This window comes from Chanos chanos, chromosome 3 (genome assembly GCF_902362185.1).
Source record: "Chanos chanos chromosome 3, fChaCha1.1, whole genome shotgun sequence".
Lineage (NCBI taxonomy): Eukaryota > Metazoa > Chordata > Actinopteri > Gonorynchiformes > Chanidae > Chanos > Chanos chanos.
In genome coordinates this window covers 47,419,583-47,431,593 of record NC_044497.1, presented here as the reverse complement: position 1 = coordinate 47,431,593, position 12,011 = coordinate 47,419,583, and the positions used below count along the sequence as shown (strand labels likewise).

At 41.3% G+C, this 12,011-nt stretch overlaps 1 protein-coding gene across 1 annotated transcript in view; it reads right to left on the bottom strand.

Moving 5' to 3' along the window:
• The window catches only part of wdr7 (WD repeat domain 7), a 132,083-nt gene extending 121,425 nt beyond the window's left edge, over positions 1–10,658 (bottom strand). Inside the window, exons 1-9 of the mRNA XM_030768533.1 lie at positions 10,612–10,658; positions 6,171–6,342; positions 5,801–5,907; positions 5,317–5,395; positions 4,708–4,882; positions 3,935–4,011; positions 3,556–3,675; positions 3,144–3,289; positions 2,849–2,951 (exon numbers count right to left, since the gene is read on the bottom strand). Of these exons, the coding sequence (XP_030624393.1) occupies positions 2,849–2,951; positions 3,144–3,289; positions 3,556–3,675; positions 3,935–4,011; positions 4,708–4,882; positions 5,317–5,395; positions 5,801–5,907; positions 6,171–6,329 (966 nt within the window). The 5' untranslated portion in view covers positions 6,330–6,342; positions 10,612–10,658. The remainder of the gene's footprint in view (positions 1–2,848; positions 2,952–3,143; positions 3,290–3,555; positions 3,676–3,934; positions 4,012–4,707; positions 4,883–5,316; positions 5,396–5,800; positions 5,908–6,170; positions 6,343–10,611) is intronic.
• Between the last annotated feature and the right edge of the window lie 1,353 nt (positions 10,659–12,011).

Sequence of the window (12,011 nt, the reverse complement as noted above, 5' to 3'; positions counted from 1 at the left end):
TGAAAGCTGGTCAGCACGGCCTACAGTGAAGCTCGTGTCTAAATGGTCCCGCTATGCAAACAGTGCTAGTGTGAGTTGTGTCTCAAATGTGCATACATAATTCATAACCGTGAAGGAAGGGGGAGAAGTCTGAAAACCAAGCTTTCTTTGTCATGCAGGGTTCATATGCAGCTGGTCAATGTGTTAGTAAAGCTGCAGACAATCAAACGGGTTGTTTCAGAGTTGCTATATACATCCTGCCACCAAAGGACAGAAGGTGAAATCTCATTATACTCAATGGATGCCTGCAACATTTAATTTTCAGTCATGTTACAGTGTACTTCAGCATATAAACGGTGTTCTCTGGTTGTTCATTAAGCCTGAAACTGTGACTAAAAACTATGGTTAAAAAAAATAATGATAATCTGTAGACTGGGAGATAATTTAACACAAACCAGATCACACTGCGTGATGCACATGTGGAGACTGCCTAGTCTAGAGATTACAGTTACATTCCTGTCATGTTCTAGAGACAGTACCAGAGCAAGGTGGGGTCAATAAAGGCTTACCTTTTGATTTAAGCCTCAGGATAAGCAACTATTATGTTACACCCCACATTAAGACTGCATCCTAGAGACTCACCTGTCCTACTGCAATCCTCAAACAGAAAAAAACATTTCATTCATAATCATGACACAGTCATGGAGTTAATCATGACTGCCATCCTGAAATTACAGTATAATGTATGTCCATGTATGGTATGGCTTGGCATGGCATGACTAGTTCAACTGGCATCTCCACAGGATGCACTGAGACAGGCTTAAAGTGTGGCAATTAAATGCCCAATGAGTATTAGAGCATGAAAGGTCTCTCGATGCTTTCCGTATGGCCCTGAGGGCAGTGCAAAGTACCACCAACAAGCTTTCGTTTCCCATTGATAAAACACACGCACACACGCACGCACGTACACTTCAAACCAAAGCTGAAGTGAAAAGTGAAGAGTCTCCTCACAGACACTGAAACAGCTGAAAGTAAAACACTGCAAATAAGACACTGCAATTCTTCAGAAAGACAGAGAGGTAGGAAAGTGAAACCAAACCAGCACACATCTTCTCATAATCTCTACCATCAGAGGCCAAGCTAAATAATATTTGTATAACCAATAATTATGATTTATAATTACTAATATAATGTAAATATATACAAATAATATATACAAATAATATATATATATATATATATATATATATGAGGAGTACTTATAAATATATAGTAAAGTATAGCATTATCAATGCAGTAATGCTAATAATAATAATAATAATTTCCACCAAAAGTTAAGGACATTCAAATGTGACCAAACCTTGCAAATTATTCCCATGAATTTGAGTTAGACCACTAGGTAAGATTCCTTACATCGCATCAGAAATGATCTTGACTAACAGAGTAACTTGCTAGCTCTCTTCCTCACTAACTGAGAAGCTGAGACTCTAAAAGCAGCTTGGGGACTTTGCATGCATCTTCACCAAGTGAAGAGTGATGAGGGATTTCAATGTCATTTTAGTGGGAAGGAGTATGAAACTGGGCGGACCAAAGTGAGTGGAAGATACTAGCTATCAAACAGCAACAGAGGCATACACAAGACAGGGAGCTCTCAAAGCATCCAATCATATTCACTGCTGCACTGGGACTACTCAATGGATAAAACATTAAAAACACTCTATTTTGATGTGATCTAATGCAGCACTAGCAGAAATATTTCACTTTATAAATCGATATGAATAAATGCCACTTAAATACCTGAAGTTATTATGCCAGGCTAATAAAGTAACATATCGTATTCGTCCTTAAAGTCCTCTACTATGTTCCTCTCTACATAACAGCTGTTTCTCCACAGGCGAGTCAATGCATGACTGGATGCCTTAAGGTCACTGTGCCTCAAGAGCTCCCTCTGCTGGACAGGCCAGGCAGTGTGCCTCCGTCCTGCTGTCTGCTGAGCTTACTGGTGCCTCTAGAGGCCGCTGGCTGTATAGCAATTCAGGTGTGTAGAGCTCCGGGTCGCTCACGCTGCCAGGGAGGTCGACCAGCACACACTCCCCCTCACCACCCTCCAGCTGAGGGGGGGAGGGCATCCAAATACAAAGGGAGGGCATCCAAATACAAAGGGAGAGGAGTAACAACAAATAAGGAGTACAAAAAAAATGTAAACATCAAAATAAACAGACAACAAATTAACATACACAGATTCTATTAAAATAACAGAGAACGTGCACACCAACACTAACATGCTAACCCATTTTGTTAAATCAGGATTAATTACAGAGTCATAATTTTTCTTGCATTAGAATCTTATGTCATATGCACAGTAAACACAAAACAGATGCTGATAGTAAGTTCTGAGTGCAAGTTCTGCACTACCACTGAAAAAAAAAATTGTGTTAAGTTAGTGTTAAGTCTAGTTTTTAATCATTTTTCAGACACAACAGTAGCAGTGTGTTCATCAGTCCAGTGTCTGTGTGTGCATGCCTGTGTGTGTGTGTGTGTCTGTGTCTGTGTGTGAGTGTGTGCGTGCCTCTGTGTGTGTGTCTGTGTGTGAGTGTGTGCGTGCCTGTGTGTGTGCGTGCCTGTGTGTGTGCGTGCCTGTGTGTGTGTGTGCCTGTGTGAGAGTGTGTGCGTGCCTCTGTATGTGTGTCTGTGTGTGAGTGTGTGCGTGCCTGTGTGTGTGTGTGTGTGTGTGTGTGTGTGTGTGTCTGTGTGTGTGTGTCTGTGTGTGAGTGTGTGCGTGCCTGTGTGTGTGTCTGTGTGTGAGTGTGTGCGTGCTTGTGTGTGTGTGTGAGAGTGTGTGCGTGCCTGTGTGGTAACGGTGCCTGACCTGTTTATCAGAGCGGTCAGCAATGCTGTACACGAGTGGGGGAATGGAGCCCTCTGCAGTCTTCCCCACATCACTGCGAAAGTGTTCACTAGCAGGGAGACAGCTGCAAAACACACACACATGCACAAAGATACCAAAGTTATCACACTTTTTGGAGTTGTAAGATTTACAAGACACTTCAATATGCACTGTATCCACAGACCATTATTAATGCTTTTTTATTATTATTATTATCACTGGCCCTTTTCATGGCAGATAGTGAGGTTAACAACAGAGACAGCCATTGAGTCCTCACCTGGCAGGTAGTTTGTAGATGTAGCTACGGCCATCCTCTGTCCAAATAATGACTTTATCAGCAGCTATGAACTCTCCCCCTGTCCAGGCCTGGTCATTCTCACTGGGCACAGAGCACAGTAGAGAGTAGTCTCCAGCATCAAACACCTGTGTGTATGTGACAGAGAGACAGCACGACTTCAACCGCAACTACAGTTTTCACACGTTCATTCAAACCAACCATAAATTACCGTTTTCATCTGTCATTTGAGCACAAAAAAAAAAAAAGCAAGATCTTACTGAAGAACCAAGGAAACGTTCCCTTAATAAACATGTTAATAAAAATGAGCACAGGAGACGTAACAGACTGCTGTGAGAAGAAGAGCTATGCCAAGCTAACCCTGTGACATACAAACCCATACAGTCATACTCACTCTCCAGTACTTGGAGCAGACGACGAGCAGTGAGAGCTGTGTGAAGGTGCAGAAGGAGATGCTCTGACAGCCCTGGCAGTAAATGGGTTTAGACTCCTCCTCAAACACTGGGTCCATATCCTACACAAATACACAAACACAAACAGCGTAATAAGGACAGTGCCACACCTGTGTCTCACAGCACTCTTTTATTACCTGAGAGAGAGAGAGAGAGAGAGAGAGAGAGAGAGAGAGTGGGCATGGATGTAGATAACAAACCTCAAATTTTCACCGTTCACTGGAGTAATGCAACCGAAGCTTTTCATTAAGGGATGTCACAGTTTTTGTTTGTTTGCTTGTTTTTCTCTGTAAGGTATGTGACCACAGAGAGAAGAAGTACCTGCATTCTGCTCACATCAGCCGTAATGATCCAAACTTTCAGTATCCCTGTGACCGACACAGCAACTACAGTGTCCTCTGAAAGACAAACACGCATTCAGACAGTAGCATTACAGTATAACTGCAAAAGCCGCAATACACAAAAAAAAAGGCTAAGAAATTAAAAATAGCCATAATAATATCAGGACAATTAAACTCTACTACAGCTCCCAAAATATCTGGCAGTAGAAAGGTTAGCCAATTAGTCCCCACCAATGAAGACATCACAGAAGACTCAAATGGCCTTTCCTACAACCTTATTTATGCTTTTAGAGGTCCTCCACCACTATATCTCAGCGTGTTTAAAAGCAATTATCTGCCAGTTTCATTCCTGTCATAAACAGCACCTAATCTTACATGTATATGGATATTCGACAGACTACAGCATATTTATGAGTGTGTGGGTGTGTCATAGGCTCTGCTCTGGGAGGTTTCACTCTCAGTCTCTTGCACTACCACTGAATTACACAAGGTGGCAGATTAACAAATACCTATCTCTCATTCCCTCTACCAGCTTGTTGCTCTCACCACAAACAACGCATCGCTTTATAACCACCTTCTTGTACACAAAAACAACCTCAGTTATGCGGCCAAAGCCAATTCAGTTGTGTCAGCATGTTCATGTATTGCCAGAGTGTGTGCAAAGAGTAGTATGGTGTCTCTCCACAGTAAAGGGCTTAACATTAGAGCCCATCTGCCAATGATCCCTGGAGACACTCTGACTGTATGACTAACCTTGAGTTCGATGGGAACGGATGATACTCATAGAGCTAATCCAGTCAGGTGAGATTTTGGACACCAGCGAGTAAAGGACTTCCAGACTGGTCGCATCCACCACCAGGATCTCTGGATAATGACCGTGACATAGGAGACGTCCCTCCCGCTGGGTGCCAACGGTGAACTGGTAAAACTGGACACAGACATTGAAGACCCAATAGGGTTAAACAGGAGTTCATTATGTCTGTCAATAGTCTCTGGGCATGTGAGAATACTTCTACACTGAGCCAGCACACACATTAGAAAGAGTCTCTTAATATTTATCATGTGACTAGTAAAGTCAATATGGTGTAAAGGTACTAAGGCCAATGTGATGTTCAAAACTGGTATTAGGCAAGATATCCAATAAAATATGGGGAGCATTCTCCAGACTGATTTCTGAGCAAGCTGAAGAATTATAAAGCACACATATTCTACTGACCTAGATTTAAACTAGGACTAAATGTCATACATTCCTACATACAGGCCAATCAACATGCAAGTGGAGAGGTGTACGAAAAGTAAAATACAGTCAAATGGGTGATTCTGTGATGTTATTTTGTTTGAGAAAAGTGCTAAAAGTCTTACCTGGATGCCAGTGTGAGCACACGCCAGCTTAGTGAACTCAATACAACGCCCATCGTTCACGTCCCATAGACACATCTCCCTGTGCACAAACCAGACTCATATCAAACAATCGACTACGATTTGAAACATGTACACGCACATACTCTCCTTCTCTTTCTCTCCTTTCCTCTCTGTATCTATGTCTCCCCCACAAACACTCCTCCTGAAACCACTGTGTATTCTCTCTGCCTCCCACGGCTGAACCTTGTCTGTCTACAGCATCTCTCTCCCTGTTTATGTGCTTCTCTCACATCCATGCACTCTCTCTCTCTGAAACATTCACTTTTTAAAGTTCCCATCTCTCTCTCTCTCTCTCTCTCTCTCTCTCCCTGAGACCCTCTTGTAGGCCGTATGGCACTGACCCACTCTCTGAAACATTTACTTTTTAAAGTTCCCATCTCTCTATCTCTCTCTGAGACCCTCTCGTAGGCAGTATGGCACTGACCCACTCTCTGAAGCGCTGACGATGTACTGCTTATCGTTTCCTGCGCTGGCCTTGGACAGACAGGTGATAGAGGCCGTGTGACCAAACAACAGAGCACGGGGATTAATCTGAGGAAAGACGGACAGAGCCATCAGCATCAAGCACAACAAATGACTGGGTATTTAAGTAGCATTGTATTTATAAGTCCTGAAAGAAAAAAAACATGAGACGTTGTGTTTGTATCTAACAGTGAACAGCCTGTTCAAACCTAACAAGTAAGGCAGGAGAATCTGCTGTACCTAACACTGATGTAATGTTTGCTGAAAAGGAGACCCTCAGGTGGAGTATGTTCCAAAAAGTGTCTTTGGAACATCCAGGCTAAACTATTTACCTCAAGGTCAGGGGTCATGTCCCACATGCAGATCTGTCCATCGTGGCATCCAGTGATGATGGTGGAGAAATCATCCATTACCAGCAGGCTGGAGATACAGTGGGTGGGCGCATGGCGACCCCACAGTACTATAGGTAAAACCAGGCTATTTCCTGACATGTTCTCTCTTGAACTAGGGGACAGGAGAAAAGAGCAGACACACAGAGAGGGAGACAGACAGAGAGACAGAGAAACAAAGAAAGAAAGAAAGAAAAATGAGAATATGAACAACAATGCATGAAACCACTTAAACCCAATAACAATTTGCATGAATCTGGGACATTTGACAAAAAAGGCATTTCAATTGAAACACTTAGGTGAAATCACACCCTTTCTGACACGCGATGGTATTACAAAAACAGTGGGCAAATCAATGAAGTGAATCAATATGTCAAACGTCAATACTGGACCACAAGTTGGGGCAGCCAAAGTAGTTTAATTTTGCTCTCATACTAACCTTTTAAACAAGCACACTGGACCCTGCTCTGCTGTCTGCTTATTTCTCTTTGTCCTGCTTTTATACACTGCCATCTTTGCCTGTCTCAAAGATCTATTTCACAGACATTAACATTATTCAGTCCTGGTAATAAAGGACTCAGAAATGCACTGGAAGTCAATATCAACAAACAGAACACCGGAAATTAATCAAGGCTTTGGTAGAGTGTGTGTGTGTGTGTGTGTGTGTGTGTGTGTGTGTGTGTGAAAGAGAGAGAGCAAAAGGAAGAATGATCATGAAGAGAGAGAAAGAGAGAGGGAGAGGCAGAGACACAGACACAGAGGAGACTAATTTCTCTGTGAAACTGAAAAGAGCCCAACATTTTTCAATGTGGTTGATGAGGAGTTAGCCTAGTTGGTTAAGATACTCAGTGTAAACCAAAACAAGTGAAGCTGTCCGGTACCCTTTAATATCACAGTGATGTGTCTGTATTGGCAAAGAGCCTGCTAATTTAGTGTGTGGGAGGGAATGCTGCTGAATTGACTCGGGGTCAGACAAAAATCAATCTGTCACAACAGCCTCCTAGATATCTGTCTAAATGCCATCCACCAGGCTGCGAGCGTGCTGAAACTGCTCACTGCCACGTATGACATGCTCACCCTAATCCAATCAAACTGTCCATGAGCAGCTATTGTGACAGTGAAATACGTAGATCTCACTGCTGCAGAAAAAGTGCAGCCAGCAACCTTTTCATATCACACAGGCTCAACGATGCCAGTCAAAGACACTGAAGATGTCTGTTTCTCAACAATATTTAAGTCATGATCATTTGCTTAGCCACAAGCAGTCTCTCTAACTGCCATTAACTGAATGACATACAATATATCAGGGTACTTGAAATTGGGCCTTTGTAAATGCAGTCATCCAATCAATCACCAAACCTCCTATCCATCCATCCATCCATTCATCCGTCCATCCACCTACTAATTCAATTACCAATCTATCCCTGTCCCACAAAGAGAACGGGTAGAACTTTGTCATTTAAAAAGTGTGACTGGAGTGGGCAGTATGGGGGAGATAATGTGCACGCATCTGACACGAATCTTTGGTCTGATGTACAGCATGTGAGAAGACACTATAGGTAATTAAGGGCAAAAGCAATCTCCCCTTTGGCACAGAGCCCTGTATGCTAAAAGCTACTGATCTTCACTTTCTACAAATGACATCCTGCCTTAGCAAAGTCATTTTGTCTATACAGTGTAAATGGGGGATGATCTGAGCCTAGTCCAACCACTCCAAATGCACAATGACAAAACAAAGATGCAGGATGCAGTCTACTGCAAAGCTTACAAATATCATTGGCATATATTTCTACCATTATTTTGGCTATAATCAGCGGTATGGTATACAGTAAAATGATCGTTATTATCAGTGTTTTTATAGGGTCAGGTCGACATCTGAGACTCCACAAAAGGTCACAGCCTATAGCATACAGCAGGAAGACACAAGAATATATGAGCTGCGTTTTCTGGCTATGGTGGAGATTCAAATTCAAATTCACCCTACACTGCAGCTTTTCTATATTCACCCAGTCCTGGGTTGTGTTTCAGCAGTTCACTGGAGCAGAATGTAACAATTGGCTAAGACTAATAGCGTTATTTCAGTAGACTGGAAACAGAGCAGATAAAACCTCTTGTAGGCAAATCATACATGTATCTGTCACAGAAATATGTTGTGTAATCCATTTGTAATCCAGCAATTGATTTACAGTAACAGAATTTGTGCATTAGAGATATTGAGCCGTCCCCTAACATAGTGTTCCAACAAAACCAGAAACATTAGCAGTTATCGGGGGTAAAGCTCTCCACTGTGAGGGAGAGAGACTAAAATTAATCTTTTTGTCTGCTGTCTCACAGAGAGATGATTGCAAAATTTGAATTTTGACACACACTGCCTCAGTTACAAATCCTTACTAAACTGACTTATTAAGATTTGCTCATTCTAAAAAAAATTTAGTCAGTACTAGAACTAGGCATGAAAAAAAAAGTTGCAAACATAGCATAATACAGCTTCCAGAAACCAACAACTCAAGACAAAAGTTTTACATACATTTCTATATGCCACTGTAATCATGCAGTTCACGTATTTGACAATACACAGCATGCCTAGAGATATCTTTAGCAATGTGTTGCTCTGTCAGCGTCATGGGAAACTCTTAAAAAGCAACTCCATTACTAACACTCAAGTGATCACTTTACAGAAGTGAGACTCTGAGGTACCACACAATGCAAGAGCTACCACAATATTTTGCAAAATTTTAGACAAATGAGGTAAGCCACAGGCAGAACACTCAGAAGAGAAAATAGATTAACTACAGTACCTTCTACGCCTATGCCTTTTCGTGGAAAACCTAAACTTGCGAAACAACGCCTTCATCTTCACCACATGCAACAGTTTCATTGTGAACACCGGTCAAATTTTCCAGTCAAGATTTTACAAAGGAAAAGGGATGTTCTCTGCTAAGAGTGGCCAGAACTGTCTAAAGCAGACACAGACTGCCAACAGTGTCACTGGCCAGTTTATTAAAACGCTTGCAAAGGTAATCAATGATGACATCTAAAACAGACAGAGATGGGAATCGAGGAAGTTCATCTCTAAAGGCAGTGTGTAAGAGTTAATCAACCAGCAGCCAGTGCTTAAATGTGTGACACACGTTATCTGTGTTACAGACTTTCAGACTTTTATTTTTAATCTATGCGTGATAATGCAGAATTCACGGACAAAATGTTGTCCACAAAAACCGTTTGTACAGAAAACATCGCTAAGCATTACCCTAGTTAAGAGAATAACCATTTGTCGTGGTTCATAAAGTACATGAACTGGCCAGGTAGAGACAAACAAACTTATGTTTCAGAATGTGCACGTGAAATGAGATAAGACGAACAATATCGGTATCACAGGTCGGACCGGAGAATTACACAGTGATGGAAAAGAATTCCTTTGAGTTGTTTTTTTGTTTGTTTTTGCGTTTAAAAATATATATCAATCAGATACCCAACAGATTCTTGAAACTCTTTACTGCCACACTCTCTTGCGGACTGTTGTACCAGGGTACAATATCTGTCTATGGAGGCTTGAAGTTCGGTGACACTTCAGTAATGCCAGATTAATCGATTAATCGATCCGTGCAGAGTATGTATCTTTGGCCGAACTGTACTGCGAGAAAGAGCTGTGGACACCAAAACCCAAAGCAACAACAACAGTGTCGCCGTCTTAGTTTGTGTATGCATCAACTGGAAAGCGCTCGAACAACCCAGTCATGGACAGAAGCCAAGGTATCAGTTGCTTCAGGATGTTGAATAGCCGCCTCATTACTACTGTGTAAAATGTGCTCTCACATCTAGGTACACAGCCAGCATTCGCTTTAGACTTCACACAATGATGGTGACCACAGTCACTGGACTAAACAGATGCTCATCTATTCAGCTTGCAGCTCTAATTCTGACGTGCTCATTAACTTGCATCTTAATGTCATTATTTCCTACTGTAGAATTCAGTGGCTAGGACCTCAGAAAAAGTCGTTTTGCAAACGGCTGCAAAGACAGCTATGAAACCAACACATAGTAGCTGCCGTCTGTGTATACACCTGCTTGGTGCGCGAGCCACTGATGTTGCTATTAACTACTGCAATGACAAATTAGTTCAGTGGGTCAAATGAATGAAAATTTCGTATAGAGAGTAAAATACTCAACTGGTCTGTTGTAGATTTTTGTCACAGATACAAGGAAGACGTTCTAAGTGAAATGAAGAAGCCGAAATTTCTCAAATTGACCTATGCTAGTTGCCAAACCTCGCAAAATATGCTAGCTAGTGGTAGTAGTCTGTTGTCATCATAATAATGTAATGTCGCAGCTTCCGGGTAAGGTAATTATTCTGTTTTAAATGACGGGCAAAGATGTAACTTACCAGTGACAGACTCTATTGAAACATATCCTTCACATGGAAGTTTTTCGATAAACTGTAAACAGTGGTGAACGAAACAATTTTGTTATCTCCTGGTAATTACCCTCTGCAGCCTGTCGGGTCAGCTGATCAGAGGACGCAAGCTGACGACTTCACGTGGTCACGTAAGGCGTCAACTCCAGGAAGCGCTGTCAATATTTAAAAAGTATTCGAAAGCGTCTAGCGCCCTCTATCTTGCATGTTGAAGTACTGATATGACGTTTGTGTTTAACGCTCTCGTGTTCCCATACCTCGTTTAACAGCACGAAAGGATCCAAGTTATTCTTCCCCTGCATGTGACTCCCTGAGTTTTGAACAGGTAAGCAGTAGAACTCCAGTGAATGTTTTGTGCATTTAAAACAGAAACTTGACTTTGATTCCCCCAGTTGCCAGTTACTACCTGACATGGTATGGATTGATGTGGGCACCAAGCAGTATCTTTGCCAGTTGTCTCATGGCATATCGATGATCAAACCTTAGTTTTGGCATGCCTTATAACTTCCTACCCAAACCAGTAAATGAAATATGATGGGTACATCACAAGCAGGGGGGAAAAATTTTCTTAACTTATAAAGTGAGCACAAACCTGAAATGCTCCTCCAGTAATCATTCTACCATTTTCACTTGCACAACTGATAAGATTTTTAATCTCTTTATTCATAGTTATTTTTACAAAGTATTATACAGTGCATTAAAAACGGAGGTTACACAATATTTTGTAAAAGATAAGCATAGGTTGTAAGGCACTGGTACTGGCCAATAAATGCCACACTGTTCTGTTCCTAATCCTGCAGAGGATCAGGAATTTTAAAAGCAGCCCAACAAACTTGTAAGATGTATACATACATACATTTGTGATATATGACTGATTTTTAAATATGGCAAACATGCTTTTCAAATATGTAACAGTTCTCATTTTGCTTCACAATTTCATAATGTGACCACTGTTCTCGTAGGAGTCTGTCCGATTGCCATACTGTATATGTAAAAATTATTCCCGGATCAAAGCAAACTGTGCTTATTTGTGCCAGAGAGTTTGACCACAACAAGCAATTCATCTTAATATTTAGGCTTATTTCTAGGGGAGCTTAATTTTTAAAGAAAATACATGTAAAAGATACACAGAAAAATGAAAACATGAAACAGATAAAAACAAGACATAAAGACTAAGAAAATATGACAATGACAAGGTTAGCCCTTAAATATCTCCCTTGATTTCAACAATTAAATATCATTAATGGATGCACAATGTCTCATCTATGAACTAATGAAAAGATGCTTTGGCTCAGAGCAGAGGAGTTGAAAACAGAGAAATTCAGTAGAAGTAAATAAAGGTAATGTAAACATTTATGCTGTCCCTTAAA